Source organism: Mesocricetus auratus, unplaced genomic scaffold (assembly GCF_017639785.1).
Source record: "Mesocricetus auratus isolate SY011 unplaced genomic scaffold, BCM_Maur_2.0 Super-Scaffold_100027, whole genome shotgun sequence".
Taxonomy (NCBI): domain Eukaryota; kingdom Metazoa; phylum Chordata; class Mammalia; order Rodentia; family Cricetidae; genus Mesocricetus; species Mesocricetus auratus.
The window spans coordinates 22,159,893-22,176,936 of NW_024429208.1; the positions used below are offsets into that span (position 1 = coordinate 22,159,893).

Sequence of the window (17,044 nt, forward strand, 5' to 3'; positions counted from 1 at the left end):
CTCAGTGTCACAGTCTTGTGGGTTTCATTAGCCAAGGGGCTATCAGAAAGCTACCCTCTTGCCACTTTTTTTTCCTGCCTTCTTCCTCCCTTGAATAGTGACTAGTAATATTTCTAGGGTCTCTTGGGGAATCAGAGTCAAGTGCTTAGTAAATGGTAGCTGCTGTTTGCAGTGCTCAGATGATTATTGGCTAAACTGTGTTATTATGAGATAACTCACACAACCCTGAGAGCACACATCCCAGCCGGATGCCCGTGGCATGGCAAAGTGTGGGCCTTTCTTTCCTGTCCCCTGGCTAGGTATAAAGAAGGCCTGGCCAACACGAGAGAGATCCTGGTGAATCTGGGCCTGGACCCCTCCGAGTCAGACTGCATAGCTGTCCAGCATGTGTGTACCATCGTCTCTTTCCGTTCTGCCAATCTCTGTGCTGCTGCTCTGGCAGCCATCTTGACACGCCTCCGAGAGAATAAGAAGCAGACCCGGCTCCGCACCACAGTGGGCATGGATGGAACCCTCTACAAGACACACCCTCAGTAAGTGTCCCCCACCCAGCCTGGATCCCACCACGGAGTCTCCCTTGTTGCTGAGCCCTGGCGCGTCTTCAGGTCTGTGTTGCATATCTAGGCAGCTAGAATCAACCGCCTCTTAGTAGTTGTAAGATTTCAAGTTCCCGACTGAAGAGAGCCTGCATTTACACTGCTGGCTGGGTGCGTTGGGGGAGTCACTCTTAAAGAGATGGGCCGTTAGCTGGATGTGATGTGCATACCAGTATCCACAGGACTCAGAGGTTGACCAGCCGCAGGCTCTCTAGGACAGAGCCATGAGGTACTCCACTGGACGGAGGTAGGAAGAGAGCAAGCCTCAGGCCAGCCTGAGCTACACAGCAAGAGCCATCTCAAAAAAAAAAAAGGCTGTTAAAGAAATTGCCTAATTAGAAAGTCACTCATCTGTGTGTCTATCCATTCATGTCACCCATCAGTGTGACTATTCGCTTATCTCTCCTGTGTCCATGTGTCCACCTGCTTGCCTGCCTGCGCGTCTGTCCCTCTCTCCTCCTGCCTGCCTATCTACCCGTCTTTCCCTCCATTATTTAGGTAAGACGGAAAAACCTAACTATTGATGAGGAGAATTAGCAATGGCAGAGGTTGCCAGGTCCTGCTCGGGGAAATGAAAATTCCTGGGGAGAATCCAGAGCGAAAGACCCTCTAGCTAATGGAGGCAGCTTTGGAAGCCAGGAGTGTACACCCTAGAGAGGGCTGAGCAAGTAAATTCCTCCTCTTTGGACAGAGGTGACATATGTCATCACACTGTCTATGCACGTGTCCTTTGTGTTGGAACATCAGCACCTCCCTCAGCTTCCAGCGCGTCCTTTCTACGGCCACAGCTGCCGTAGCCCAGCCTACACTGTCCACCAAGCAGGGCCCCTAGACCCCACTGCCCGCTAGCCCTGTGTCTGTTCCCACCGGCCAGACCCAGCTCTTACGACTGTTCAATATTTGCCTGCCACCTCTACCTCCAGGTACCCCAAACGCCTGCACAAGGTGGTGAGGAGACTGGTCCCAAACTGTGATGTCCGCTTCCTCCTGTCAGAGAGTGGCAGCACCAAGGGGGCCGCTATGGTGACCGCAGTAGCCTCTCGGGTGCAGGCCCAGCGTAAGCAGATTGACAAGGTGCTGGCTTTGTTCCAGCTGACCCGAGAGCAACTCATAGGTGTGCAGGACAAGATGCGGACTGAGCTCGAGTATGGGTTGAAGAAAAAGACTCATGCTCTGGCTACGGTGAAGATGCTCCCCACCTATGTCTATGGGATGCCTGATGGCACAGGTAGGTTGGCACAGTCACCTGCTCAACCGGGGTCTGCAGAGCTCCCATCTACACTATGCAAATGCAGTGAGTGTTAGAGCCTCGGGCGAGAAGAGGGGACAGTCGGTAGAGGTTAGTTCTGGAACTGCAAGACTTGGTTAAACCACTCCCACGCCTCTCTGTGTGTGTGTGTGTGTGTGTGTGTGTGTGCGTGTGTGTGTGTGTGTGTGTGTGTGTGTGTGTGTGAGTCTCCCTCTGGACTCTTGGGCTGTGTGGGTCTTCAGGGCTTCCTTCTTCTGGCAGGCCCTTTTCTGGGGTTTAGATCCTGGCCTCGCTCCTCACTGTTTTCTGCCCTGACTTCTCCAACTCCAGATCCTGCTGCTTCTCCATGCTCAGCAGAGGGAAACAGCTGAGTAGTGGAATTCGTATTCTGCGGCTGCCTAGCTGCTGGGACTCTCCAGAGCCTCTTCAGGGAGCAAGGGCCTTTGCCACCTGCTTTGGTGTTTTTTCTTTAAAAGCATTTTTATTTTACTTTTATTTTTTTTGGAAGTGTGTGTTGACATGCCACAGCACACATGCAGAGATTAGAGAACAGTTTGTGGGAGTTGGCTCTCTCTCCTTCCACCTTGTGGGTTCTGGGGATCAAACTCAGGTTGTTAGACTTGGTGGCAAGTGCCTTTACTCTTTGAGCTCAGCTCTCTTGCTGACCCATGCTTAGGCCTTACGGTTTGCTTTGGGTGCTGTCATTTCATCCTCACAAACCACTTTGCCTGTTACCAGAAGAGGGAACATTCCCATCTCATGAGCGCCGTGGGCTGGTAAGCTTGTGAGGCTCACACTTTGAATCTTTATTTCTCTGTGTAGCCCTGGCTGTCCTGGATCTCACTCTGTAGACCAGCCTGACCTCCAACTCAGAGATTTGTCTTCCTCGACTCCCGAGTGCTGACTGGGATTAAAGGCGTGTGCCGCTACCACCTGGCCACTTTGACTCTCTTAACAACAGTAGTTTTTTTTCTGGAGCCCAAGTCCTTCAGTTTACAGGAAATCAGGGAACAGGAAGACAAACCAACCAGTTCTTTCTCCTTTCATCCCTTTGCTTCTTCTGCCCTTGTCCCTGGAATCTCCATGAAGCAGCAACTGCGTGTCAGGCTCTGTTCCAGGCACGGCAATAGTGTGTAGTTCCTGTCCTTATGCGAGGGGCTTAGACAGGCAGGCAGACAGTGAAAACGTAAATGGGACGCGATACCAGGAAATGGCAGGCACTAGGAAGAAAGTGGAGATGGCTGGAATGGCGTCTTTGGCAATTCTGAAAAAGAGAGAGACCGATATGGTTAGATCTGAGTAGGTGAACGGAGAGCAATGAGCGCTTGTGTAGACCAGAGAGGCAGAGGAAGAGGTCCTGTGGCTAGGGACCTGCACAGTTAATGTTGCAGGGCTAGAGGTGGCTTCCCAGCCTGGGAACATGATGCTCAGTGAATAGGAAACAAGGATTGGTTTACGCCAGGCCAATGAGATGGCTCAGAGGGTGAAGGCGCTTACTTGTGCAAGCCTGGCAATCTGAGTTCGATCCCAGAGTCCTAGGTGGAGGTGGAAGGAGAGAACCAACTCCACGAAGTTGTTCTCTGACCTCCAAATATGTGCGGTGACACACTCACCCTCCCATCCACACCATGCACACACTTGCACACCGGAAAAGAGGTTCATGCTTGTGGTGTAGGATTCCCCTGGCCTGTTAAACAGCATAGAGACGAGTCCCTTGCACTCAGGTTAGCTGGCCAGGATTCCCCCTTAAGGTCTCCTGAGTGTCTAGTTCAGAACATTACGTCCTCTACCAGAAGCCCTGACTCAGTACACCGAGCTTGACACCTGTTGGTCAGTGGGGTTTAGAGCTAGAAGAACTCTTAAAGGCCCAACCTCCTTATAGTTTTTTTTTTCCTTACTCCTTGGGGGCCTGCCACCCAGCGCTCATATAAAACAGGGAGACTTATTCTTACTTAAGATTGCCTGGTGTTAGTTTGACTTGTTTCTAGCCAGCTTTTCTTAAATTATCCCATCTACCTTTTGCCTCTGGGTCTTTGCCTTTCTCTATTTCTGTATATCTTTTCTTTCCTTCTTATTCCGTGTTTGGCTGTGTGGTTGCCCCTGGCATCCTCCTCTCTTCCTTTTCTTGCTTTCTTGCCTTCCTTTTCTTATTTATTCTCTCTTCCTGGCAGTCCCACCCATCCCTCTCTCTTTCCTAGCTATTGGCTGTCCAGTTCCTTTTAGACGGATCAGGTGTTTTAGACAGGCAAAGTAACACAGCTTCACAGAGTTAAAACAAATGCAACATAAAAGAATGCAACACATCTTTGCATCATTAAAGAAATGTTCCACGGCAGAAATGAATGTAACACATCTTAAAACAATATTCCACAGCACCTCCTCCTTCAGTAGACATTGAAAGAGGCCCCAGGCTAGTTCTCAGAAGCAGTGGGTGGTATGGGTCTTAGGGGAAATGAGGGCTAAGAAAAGTACTTTGGCCTAAGGCTGGTGCAAGGCACCTGCTGGGGCCTGAATGCTCTTGGTCTGGGAGTCCAGGAGCAGAGGCTCCCCTTCTTCTGGGCTTGGCCCTCTATCCTTCCTCCAAGTGCCCAACAGGGTCCCTGCTCAGCATGTGTGGGTGGGATGCAGCCTTCATTTTCTCTGCCACAGAGAAGGGAAAGTTTCTTGCCCTGGATTTGGGGGGAACCAACTTCCGAGTTCTCCTGGTGAAGATCAGAAGTGGACGGAAGTCGGTGCGAATGTACAACAAGATCTTTGCCATCCCCCTGGAGATCATGCAGGGCACTGGTGAGGAGGTGAGTGTTCGGCCTGGTGCCAGCTGCCACACCCGTCAGCGCCTGCCCACATGAACGCCACTCTCTCCCTGCAGCTGTTTGACCACATCGTGCAGTGCATCGCTGACTTTCTGGACTACATGGGTCTCAAGGGGGTCCAGCTGCCTTTGGGCTTCACATTCTCCTTTCCCTGCAGACAGACCTGCATTGACAAGGTAAGTCGGCCCCGCCAGACACACGGCTGGCCTAGAGGCTGCCCTCCCCTGGGGCAGTTTCAAGGCTCCTCTTGTCTGTGCTCACATTAGGTTTTGCTCAGTGAACATATATATAGCAGATCCACATTATGTGATCTGGGACGCTCGCCACAGTGTGTCACTAAGCAGGGAAAGCAAGTGGTAGTGATTTACGTAAAATGTACATTTGCTCATTTCAAAGTGCATGTAGCAGAGAGAAATGGGTTTGGAGGGATTTTCATTGGATGTACAGTAGCAGTTACTCTTGGAGGAAGGGGTTTATTCTCACCAGTAACATTTTAGTTTAGTTTTTTTTAACAGAACTAACACACTCATGCTATTGCTGCCATTAAGAATGAATAGACTAACTGGGCATAGTGGTGTCTGCCTTTAATCCCAGCCCCTGAGAGGCTAAGGCAGGTGGATCTCTATGAGTTTGAGGGCAGTGTGGTCCACTTAGTGAGTTCCAGGACAGACTGGGCTGCATAATGAGACTCTGTCTCGGAAATAAAAAAACAACAACAAAATAACAAAGCTAAAACCAAAAATAACAAAACAAAACATAAAAAAACAACTGACAAATCAAACAAACAAACAAAAATCCATCCAAAAAGAGTGAATAGACTGTGGGAAAGAGCCCTGCATGGCTCTTAGTGCTTCTGAATGATGGATGGGCCCCAAACACAGCAACACCTCTGATCCAAGCCACTGACATTTCATGACTGCCCCAACTCCCAGAGGAGGCTGGTGAAGAGGGGGACAGCTGGGAGCAAAACTACCAATGGTCACAGGGAAAAAGAAAGATGAAAGATGGTTTATTGTTTTGTGGTTGCAATTTATAAAGAAGAGGCTTTCCAGTGGGAGTGCATCCTAAGGGCTCTGGAGAGGAGACTGAGGCTTGGTAGCTGAAGGCCTCGGGGTGAGTTCGGTGTCTAGCCAGGGGTTCCACGGGCCACCCTTCCTGGCCCAGCACCCTAGCTCTGCCAGTTGCTCCTACTCCCAGCTTTCTAGGCTGTGGAGCTGGGCTAAATAAACCCCAGACCAGAGTAACAGCTTCTATACATTAAAATACTACCATGAACATTGCGTTTATTGATTTTAGAAAATACAGAAAAATTAAAACGTACTCACTGGGGGCCAGAGAGATGGCTCAGTGGTTAAGAGCACTGGCTGCCCTTCCAGAGGTCCTGAGTTCAACTCTCAGAAACCACATGGTGGCTCACAACCATCTCTAGAGGGATCTGACACCCTTTTCCGGCATAAAGTCATACGTGCAGATAAGGTACTTATATACTCATATACATAAAATAAATAAATCTTTAAAAACAAAGTACTCATAGTCTTGAATCCAAAGATAACCAGCCACCCCTTGAGAACATATTGCTCCAGGCCCTTTTCTAGGCTGAACATTTCTGTCATTTTAAAAATAGAAAGTGGACCAAATCTCTGTGTTTTAATGGCTTTTATTTACAACTGTGTGATGAACACAGTTCTCCAGTGCACCATGTTTCCTGATGGTGCAGTTGTTCTGGTTTGAATTAACTTAGACAGTGATGACAAAGACAGTAAATCTTCACAATACTACTTGGGGACAAGATGGTGCTTTTCACTGTAGAACAGTGCTTTGTTTGACTGACAGGACCTCTGAGGACACCTCAGTCTGTCATGGGCTACATTAGAAGCAGGGTGGCTCTGATTTCAGACTTTGATTCTGTGTAGCAGTGGCAGGGACACATCTTGAAGAACATGCAGAGCTACGGAGAGCCCGTTTGACAGGAGCCTTGTCTGGGCCGTGTTGGGACAGTAGAGGTAGAAGCAGGTCAAGAGTGCGCATGCCCCATCTGTGATCAGATTCAGCGCCTCATGTCTGTTGGAGCTGCTCTGTGATCCTGAGAAGTGCTGCTCAAGTGACGGTCCCCTTCTTTGTTTCAGGGGACTCTAGTAGGGTGGACCAAAGGCTTCAAGGCAACCGACTGTGAAGGGGAGGACGTGGTGGACATGCTCAGAGAAGCCATCAAGAGGAGAAATGTAGGCTGTGGTGGGGAGGCACAGGTTGGACCTTGCCCTCTTCCCCTGCTCTGGCTGCTATGCCCGGGCCCTGTGACACAGGCCTTGGTCTGCCTTGTTTGTGCCCCTTGCACATTCTGCTTTCAGGGCAGGTGGCTTGCTTCCTTTGCAGGAGTTTGACCTGGACATAGTTGCAATCGTGAATGACACAGTAGGGACCATGATGACATGTGGCTATGAAGACCCCAATTGTGAGATTGGCTTGATTGCAGGTGAGTGGTCAGGCATGACGCACTGGCCTGATCCCATCTGTCTCCAGGGGTGGTGGGGGTCGCTGCTCTGCTGCCAGAGGTTACTCTAGAGGGGGTTGCAGTTCAGTCTGGGGTTCTAGGCTGAATAATTCCAAATCTCCTAACGTCTTTCTCACAAAGGCCCTAAGCCATGGTCATTGTTTTCATTGAGGAAGGAGAAGACACACAAAGGAGTTTTCTTCCTTTTTGTCCTTCATGTTTTAGACTTCTTCATAATTGTATATAATGTGTCATTTTTAGAGTCTCCCCTCATTACTGTGCCCCGTTCCTCAGACTCCCTGCTTTCAACTTACAGTTCTAGGGTCAGGTATCTTGGGAGGAAGGAGGCCACTGTGGAAAATGGTGGTCTCGGGCTGTGGAGCTGGGCTCTGACCCTGGCTCTGCTGCACACCTCGCCATTGCCTGGATTCTTTTGGCTCTTTGGGTGCACGTGACGGACAAGAGTTGAAAGGAAGCTTAGATGGAGGAAGGGTGTGGTCTGAGGTGACACAGGACCTTTAGGCACTTGTAGAAGTAGCCTGGCAGTGATCCAAATTCAAGAGTGGCTTCCAGAGGGAGAAGTTTCTCTGAGAAGCGAGGGGACAGGTGGGATTTAAAGACTGAAGATGAGCATGAATGGCTTTCCAGGTGACAGGCACAGCTGAGTGGAGACAGAGCCTGGTTCTGGGCTTGTCTGGGCTCACTGGATAAGAGCAAGAGGCAAGACAGGCAAATGAAGATTAATGGGTATGTGTTCAGTGCTCTCCTGCAGACTCCCGTCTGCACATGAGCAGAAGCAAGCTGAGTATTCTGACTCACACGAGTTTCCTCTTCAGTAGGAAGGTTGGGCCAGATACAGGAGGCTGCACAGATGAGGCCTGCATGAGTTAATATGATGGGTACCTAGACTGCTGTGTGGGAGTTCTGGGGCCCGGGGGAAAGAATGGCTCCCGGATACCCAAAGTCCACTCGTCCAAGGTTGGAATATTCCTCATGGCCCTTATCAGTGCCAACTGCTACGTCTGTGGGTCCTAGGAAGCTTCGCATACCTGTAGGACTGCTGCCGCTGCTGGGGATGAGATGATAGACATGAGGAGGAGGAGGATAATATTAATAAAGATGATGATAGGGATGACGATGATACTGATGATGATAGGCAAGAGGGTCATGATGATGAAAATTCTACTGCTGTGAGGATGATGATGATGATAGGAATGGTGGGAGTGATGATGTGGCTAAAGATACTCATGGCGATTGATGCTAACTAAGGTGATGGCTATAGTGGTGATGGGGAATACGATGGTGGTGGTGATGATGATGATGCTGTCACTGATAATGATGGGGATGATGCCGATCCTGCTGATGATAGGGATGATGATGGTGGTGGTGGTGATGGGGAATCTCAGGATGATGGGGACGCTGTTGCTACTGCTGAAGATGGTTAAGTATTGGCTATTTAACATGTGGAGAAAACATACAAATGCCTCAATTTTTCTTTATAATGACTTCATAGAGCACTTAAGACTGGCCTGCTGAATACAAAACTGGAATCCCGTCCAGCTCTGTCTCAGACCCCAACTTATTTATGACACTCACCTGCCTTCTCTTAGACCAGGTGTCGTCTTTGAGGTCTAAAGTCCCTCCATGATTCCTCCCAGGGACAGGAAGCAACGTGTGCTATATGGAGGAGATGAGGAACATTGAGCTGGTGGAAGGGGACGAAGGGCGGATGTGCATCAACACCGAGTGGGGGGCGTTTGGAGATAATGGCTGCATAGACGACATCTGCACCCAGTATGACAAGGAAGTGGATGAGGGCTCCTTGAATTCAGGCAAGCAGAGGTGAGAAGGGCAGGCGGTTGTGTGTGTGTGTGTGTGTGTGTGTGTGTGTGTGTGTGTGTGTGTGTGTGTGATGGGAGCGGTTTCTCCAGGCCCAAGGAGCAGTTCTGTTGTTGTAGCATCGACCTGATAGCTTTGTCTATGCCTGTTACACCTCTGTACCTGATGTCAGTACCCAGGAATAAAAGAAGGCCATCTTGATGTTTCTAACTCAGAAGGAGGGGTCACTTTTCTAACCAGCACTAGGCACCATGAAGGCTAGCGGGGCTCAGGAAGCCAGCCAGAAGCTGTCAGAACGTCTGCGTGCCAGGGTGCCTGGGTGTCACAGAGCAGGGGTGTGGTGACCTGGAGGGCCCTCGGATGGGCTTTACTAGGTCCAGTTTAGAGGTCAAGGCCCTTAGCCTTGTCAGGTCAGTGGGCTGTCGGGGTGGGAAAGTGGCCCACACAGTGGATGGAGGACTGGTTCTCAACACGGTGTCACATCTTGTCATGGGTCACACGCCTTCAGTTAGTGACCACTGAAAGGCAGAAGAGCATGAATGACTTCTAAACACCTCACAGGAGATTTCCCCCTACACTCTGATGCACATCGATGAGTGGGGAGGAAAGAACTAGACCGGGGCCATGCTAGTGTCCTAGGCCCTTCCCCTGGAACAGGCTTGGGAAACTTTTCTCTGTAAAGGGCCTGAGAGTGTTTTAGATTTCGTGGCTCATGTGGTCTCTATCCAGTTAAACTTGGACTTAGAGTAAACTGAGGGATTTATTGTGGTGGCTGAGAAGCAAGTAGAGGCTGGACAGGTTGGAAATGTGCAGAGATGGGCTTCAAGGGGGACTGTCTGGGACTCTTGAGCTGAGAGCATTGCCTAGGGAGAGGCTTGAGCAAGGACAGCATGGGTATTGGTGATCCCTCACGCTATTTGGCAATTTTTGTGGCTGGGTGACAGGTGAGCTGTTGTCACCCCAGTGTGAGCCTGTAGTTATGAAGCAAAGGGCCTTCAGGCCGAGGGTGCAGCACAGTTCTAGAGTAGTGCACTCAAGACCTGGGCTCAGTTCTCAGCACTGCGTTAGAAAGGGGTTGAATTCAGACTTCTCTCTGAATGACCGTTTGCAGCTCTTTTCGAAAGCAGAGTGTCTGGGATTTAGTCCTGTGTCTCTGCTGGGGTTCGTATGTCTGGACTGAGGGTTTGGTGGAGGACCTGGACTTTTGAATTGGAATGAGGACATGACTGCTCCAAGGTGTGATTGAGGAGAAGGTTTTTGTTGTAGATATGAGGCAGAGTCCAGCCAGAGGAATCTGAAGAGTCCAGAGAGAGAGAAAGAAGTAGACAAAACACGGTCACTAGACTGAACTGGGTCATGAAAGAAAGGAACAAAACAGAGAGAGGGCCAAAAGAGGGAACCAAGAGCCAGGAGACCAGGACCGAGAAAGCACATGGCCAAAATAGGAAGGTTGTAGGGAATGAGAAGCTGGGGGGGAGGGAAGTCCATAGACTGGAGAAGTTTAAGGTGGGGGGGGAGCATGTTGAGAAGACCTGAGAGGAGCCAGGAGGCCAGCATGCACTTTCGTATGCTAATAGATACCACAGTTAGCCATTTGTCCTTTGGACACGACAAAGCTGCCTTGTGGTATTTTGCAGTTTTTCTACGGGTTCCTAAAACAGTTGTGGGTATTAGGCTGGCCCGCAGGTCTCAGTGCATTTGTGTTCCATTCACCTCTATGGTCAGTGGGAGTTGGGCTGCCCAGCAGTCAGGAGCTAGGAGTGCTGGGGGATCGCGCTGCTTCTGGGCTCTGGCTGCTTCCTAAGCCTTCTCTTCTCTTGCTGCTTGTCCTTATGGAGTGTGGTGGGGAAGGGAAAAGGGTGATTCTTTTCCTTCTGAGGCAGCGTTTCTCTGTGTAGACCAGGCTGTCCTGGAACTCACTCTGTAGACCAGGCCGTCCTGGAACTCGTTCTGTAGACCAGGCTGGCTCCAGACTCACGGGTCTGCCTGCCTCTGCCTCCCAGGCGCAGTTCCCCCACCTCCCAGCCGGATGATTTTTTTTTTTAGCGCTTCTTGAGTGTTGGTAGCTTGCTGTGATCTCTGGTGGACAGATGTCTTCAAAGGCAAAGTTGATGTCCCAGTGTCTAATGTAAAACCAAAACCCAGATGAAATAAACACAGCAGGAGACTTCCAGCAGCATAGACTGGCAGCAGGAGGCCTGCACCATTGGTGTTGGGGCCCCCAGAGGGGTGCTACCTGCCTTCTGCAGTCCTCAGAATCCTGCTCTACTCACAGTAGGGGTGCGGAAAGCTGTACTGGCTCCCAGGTGGCTCTGACGCCTGCCTTTCTCACCTCACCCCGCTCTCTGCATTGCATTTACTTGACAACTGCAGGAAGAGCCTCCCCAGGCCACTGTGAACCGCGAAGCACGGGTGCCCGTGACACACTTTCCACACCCAGACCTGAGTCCTCGGAAACCACTTCTCTGCCGGCCTCAGTCTTATCCCCTCTTCCCCAAACAGATATGAGAAAATGACCAGTGGGATGTACCTGGGGGAGATTGTGAGGCAGATCCTGATCGACCTCACCCGGCAGGGGCTACTCTTCCGAGGGCAGATTTCACAGCGACTCCGGACCAGGGGTATCTTTGAAACCAAATTCCTGTCCCAGATTGAAAGGTAACCTGTGATCAAACTGGCTTGCTTGGTGTGGGATGCTTGGGGAAGGGAATGGCTGTCATCCGCCAGGGTAAGAAGATTTGAGATCGGAAAATGAACGCAAGACTGGGGGTGCAGCTCATTTGTCTAGCATGCATGATGCCCTGGGTTCGATCCCCGGCATCTTCATAAAGCAGGTGTGGTGATTCACACCTGTAATCTCAGCCTTCAGGAAGTGGAGGAGGAGGATAAGAAATTCAAGGTCCTCAGGGGCTGCATAGTGAGTTTGAGGCCATTCTGTAGTATGTGAAACCCTGGAGAGAGAAACAGATAGAGTGTGTAGGAAGGCTCCAGTGGGCATGGAGTTCCCTCAGTGCCAATCCACTATCCACGCGCATCAGATTCCAGCCCAGAGGACAGCATACTGCCTGGGGGATTAGCCTCAGGTCACTTAACTGAAAGGACTGCCTGGGAATTAAGTTAGGGTGAATGTTAACCGTGCTCTATTCCTGAAATGACAATGTACCTGTAACAAAAAAAGTTACTCATATGCTTGTTACCAAACACAGCTATTTCGAGTTTTGTGAAGCATGTCTCTTCTTAAGTTCTGTCATATATGCAAACTTGTTTGATACATGCCATCATATTACATGTAATTTGCATATTATTTATTTAGTGTTTAGTCATAGAAAATTTCACTTACAATGCATTTTGTTTGTTTGTTTTTTAGACAGGGTCTGATTCAGCCCAGGTGACCTCAAAGTTGCAATGTAGCTGATATCTGCCTCTACCTCCCAAGTGCTGGGGTTCCAAGTGTGTGTTACCACTGGGCGTTGGTGGCGCATGCCTTTAATCCCAGCACTCGGGAGGCAGAGGCAGGCGGATCTCTGTGAGTTCAAGGCCAGCCTGGTCTACAAAGAGAGTCCCAGGACAGCCATGACTGTTAGACTGAGAAACCCTATCTCAAAAGAAAAAAAAACAACCAAGTGTGTGCTACCATTCCTGGCTTCTGTTTTCCATTTTACTTTTTATTACGGAAAATTTTAAACATCTATGAAAGTAGAACAATAGTGAAATGAACCCAGTGTTCCCATCACTGCTCCCAACAAAGGTCAACTCATCACCAAAGCGGCTTTGTCACACAGGCTTTGTGACACACTCCTACTGGCCCAGCCTCTGGCTAGGTTAATTATGGAGCCCACACCTATGTCAGCCAAGTATAAATATTTCAAATGTATTTCCGAAACAGCAGCTCTTAAAGACCATAATGAGTACCATTATCATACCTAAAACAGCTAATATTAAAAAGCTTAATCTCAAAATAGTTTTTTAGGCTGGACAGTGGTGGCGAATGCCTTTAATTCCAGCACTCAGGCTGAGGCAGGTAAATCTCTGTGAGTTCAAGGCCAGCCTGGCCTACAGAGCGAGTTCCAGGACATCCAACGCTGTTACATAAAGAAACCCTGTCTCGAAAAACCCCAAACCAAACCAAAACAACACACACACACAAACATCTTCTTAGATTTCTATTTCCAACATTGCCAAACAAAAGCAAACAGTAGTGCATTTGTTTAGTATGCATTAGTAGCCAAGTGGGACCTTTCTATTTGGGTGGTGTGTTTTAATAGCCATCCCCTCCATTCCTTATTTTCCCAACCGCTATATCGTTTTCAAGGAAACTACATCTTATCCTACATGTTTCCTGTATTCCAGAGTTTGATGATATATAGCATTTAGTACTCTCCTCTGTCTCTTATTTTCTGGAAATCTTACAGCTACCCTGAATGCTGATCATATTCAGTGTTGAATTTTGGTCTGTCTTTATTCCACACTATCACCACTCACTGATGCTTATTTTGACAGTCTTATGCTGTCAGCATTAATTAATTAGAGTGCTTCTTGAAAGAGAACTTCCCTTTCTCAGCTCGTTAGTATAACAATCGTTTTGAATATCTTTATGAAACTTCCCTGTTACTATACTATAATTTACTAAAATTCCCTTTAGTATACCATGCCAAGGTTATAATTTATGAATTTTTGCCATTCTGAGCAACACCATAATTACTTTTTGCACACAGTCATTTGCAGCTTATGAATTATTTACTTACATTTGACAAAAGGAGCTCTTCCCCGAGGGCACATTGCTTTTTGGAAGGTGGCTTCGGAGGCTGGGGATGTAGCTTTGTTAGAGCACTTGCCTAGCACACACAGCGCACATGGTTCAATCCCAGCACAGCATACGCCAGGTATGGTGGAACAGGCTTGGAATCCCAGCACTTGAGAGGCAAAGAAAGACAAGTTTCAGGGCATCTTTGGTTATATAATGAGTTCTAGGGCAGCCCTGCCCAAAAAACATTTCCTTTTCCACCACCACCATCAGTACCAGCACCAGCATCAGCACCAGCAACTGCACCACCACCACCACCACCACCACCATGCAGCATGTATAGATTTACTGGTTTCTCTCAATCTGTGCTCAACCATTGGCTTTTAGTAATCTTTCTGGTTATATGGTTATGAATGACGAAGCACTGCGGGGGGCAGTGTTGGGGGTGAAGAGAGACCAAGCCAGGCATGGTGGTACACATCTATATCCAAGCCCTTGGGAGGCAGAAACAAGAACTGTTCGGGCTACAAAGGGAGTGCCAGGCCAGCCATGGCTACACAACAAGACTGTATTCCAAAACACAGTTAAACAAACAGTAACAGAAGAAAGAAAAGAAAAATGCATTAGTATTCTAACTTTACAAGTGAAGTCAGTGTTCACTGGGGAGCCACTGTAGGGTTCTTGCTGTCTGAGGAGCTGGTGGTAGAAGAAAGAATCACTGTAGAATCAGGGACCTATAAAAGGAGAGCTCGGATTAAAGTGCAGTGGCTGTTCTTGCAAAGGACCTGGGTTCAGTTCAGAGTACCAGCACGGCAGCTCATAACTGCCTGGAACTCTAACTCCAGGGGATCTGGCGCCCTCTTCCGGCCTCTGCAGGCACAAGTCACTCACTGCAGGCAAAACACTCATACATGTAAAATGAAAATAATAAATCTTTAAAAAGAGGAGAGGAGGAGGGGAAAAGAAAAAGGAGGGGAGAAGAAGGAGGTGGTGAAGGGGGAATAGGAGGAGGAGAAATAGGAGGAGGGGGAGAAGCCGGAGGAGGGAAGGAGGAGGGTGAATCGGCAGTGGCATATGGTCTAGAATGCTAATGAGCAGGTGTAACCAGTGGGAGCCTCTGAGAACAGCTTCCCCCCCAGTCAGCCTGGCTGGCCTGTGTTCTGTTTTCCCTGGGCCCAAACGAGTTCTTCCTAGAAAAAGCCAGGTATGGTAGCGGTCTATGTCTTAGCACACAGCTGAGGCAGGAGAGTCAGCGTTTGAGGCCAGCCTGGGTTTCAAAGGAAGATTCTGGGGAGAAGGAGAAGCGAGATGGAGAGAGTTCACTTTCTCTGTTGGTAGAGTGCTTGGCTAGCATGAGGGAGGCTCTGGGTTCGGTTCCTAGCATCACAACATAAATAAACAAGTGAAAGGAAGAAAACAAGAAGCACCTGTAACCCAACCAATGTCTCAGGAGCTGTCCTTCTGCCTTTCCCGGCCAAAGACAAACGTTAAAACAAACTCACTGAAACCCACACAAGCACCACGGTTCCCTGAGACCAATGGCACTTTATCAACCCTGGCTTCTGCAGCCACGAGTTTTTCCCATGGCATCCACTGGCTCCACAAAAGTCATCCCCACAGTCTGCAGATAGTTCCCTAGCCTGGCTGGCCACAGTGGTGGCTTGTCATTCTTTTGAGGGCACTGGTTTTCCCTTAGCCTCGCTGAAACGGTCCAGCATGCAACCTCACACACTTTAGCTTGAGGGTCGGAGATCAGTTAAGTGCTATTGGTTATCACCGCTTCACTATGACTTAACTGGGGTCTAGACTTGAGGCCAGTTTGTCCCTGTGGTGCCATTTCCCTGTACATGTTCATGGTCCTATCAGGTTCCCATTCTTTTCTTTTATTAATTTTTATTATTTGAGAATTTTATAAATGCATGTAATTTGTTTTGGTCAAACCTGCCCCCCACCCCTTCCCTCAAGTTCCTACCTCACCTCCCCCAACATTACTCCCTCCCCAATTTCATATTTTGTTTTTAAGAAAACCCACTGGGTCCTCCTCACGCTGCCTGTGTGTACATGTGTGTACATGTGTGTACATGTGTGTACATGTGTGTAGGGACGTTGACCGGAGCTTGGGTACCCTCTTGGGGCCCGTGTCCTGAGAGAACTGACTCTCTCCAGCTGACTCTCCCTTTTCCAGTGACCATCAACGGCCCATGGATAGCTCCTTCACTAAGGGTAGGGCTTCATCTTTAAAGAGCATATAGTTAGCTGGGTTGACAGCACATACCTTTAATCCCAGCATTTGGGAAGTAGAGGAAAGAAGGTTACCATGAATCTCAGGCCAGACTGAGCTACATAGTCAATTCTAGGCCAGCCAGAGGCTATGCAGCAAGAAAAAACTAGAAGTAGGAGGAAATTGACCTCCAGAATGGGGAGAGAGATTACCACGGGGGAGTACTAAGTTGCTGGGAGGCTCCTGTCTAAGAGGATATCCCTTGGACTCTGAACCTCAGACTCCTGGGAAACATCTGGTCTGTTCATTGCTGACCCTAACTCTAGCTCCCAGTGAGATGGACAAGGCTGTATATAACCCAAGGGCACTCACTTGCTATTTAAAGGCAATGGGACTTCCTAGGGTGGGGGACTTCTGTGCCTCTGACACTCTACACCCTTAGCCGTTGACAGCACGCGTCTGGCTAAGGCCCATTCCAGAAGACTCTGGATCATATGGCCCAGGTCCAGGTGCAGGAAGCAGCTCCTAATGCTCTGACTGTTTGTCCACAGTGACCGGCTGGCCCTCCTGCAGGTCAGGAGGATCCTGCAGCAGCTGGGCCTGGACAGCACGTGTGAAGACAGCATTGTGGTGAAAGAGGTGTGTGGGGCCGTGTCTCGGAGGGCTGCCCAGCTCTGTGGTGCAGGCATGGCTGCCATCGTGGAGAAAAGGCGAGAAGACCAGGGGCTGGAGCACTTCAAGGTCACCGTGGGCGTGGATGGAACGCTCTACAAGCTGCACCCTCAGTGAGTTTTGCCTGAGATGGGTGTGGGAACTGGGACAGAGGGTAGGCATGCTGGTGGCCAGGGCTGGACCCACACAAACTCTTCATCCTCACAGTGGGAAGCTGTGGCCCCATGGGGATGGTAACTGAGCATCTTATTGTCCTCTGCGGTTGAGACTGAAGCAAGGGCTGGAGGTTCTGCTTCCTGGCTGTCCACAGGAGGCTGAGTCAGCCTCCAAAGCCCAGGCAGGGTCCTTGTCTGGGCCAGGTCAACAGCAGTGACCGCTGCCTCTTGGGGTATCATAGAGATTCAATGGGCACCACCCGG

The 17,044-nt window shown here is 49.4% G+C and overlaps 1 protein-coding gene across 1 annotated transcript in view; it reads left to right on the plus strand.

Moving 5' to 3' along the window:
- The window catches only part of Hkdc1 (hexokinase domain containing 1), a 42,494-nt gene that overhangs the window by 22,535 nt on the left and 2,915 nt on the right, over positions 1 to 17,044 (plus strand). Inside the window, exons 9-17 of the mRNA XM_040732315.1 lie at positions 300 to 533; positions 1,520 to 1,824; positions 4,495 to 4,640; positions 4,715 to 4,834; positions 6,785 to 6,880; positions 7,032 to 7,131; positions 8,808 to 8,991; positions 11,491 to 11,646; positions 16,505 to 16,738. Coding sequence (XP_040588249.1) covers positions 300 to 533; positions 1,520 to 1,824; positions 4,495 to 4,640; positions 4,715 to 4,834; positions 6,785 to 6,880; positions 7,032 to 7,131; positions 8,808 to 8,991; positions 11,491 to 11,646; positions 16,505 to 16,738 — 1,575 coding nt within the window. The remainder of the gene's footprint in view (positions 1 to 299; positions 534 to 1,519; positions 1,825 to 4,494; positions 4,641 to 4,714; positions 4,835 to 6,784; positions 6,881 to 7,031; positions 7,132 to 8,807; positions 8,992 to 11,490; positions 11,647 to 16,504; positions 16,739 to 17,044) is intronic.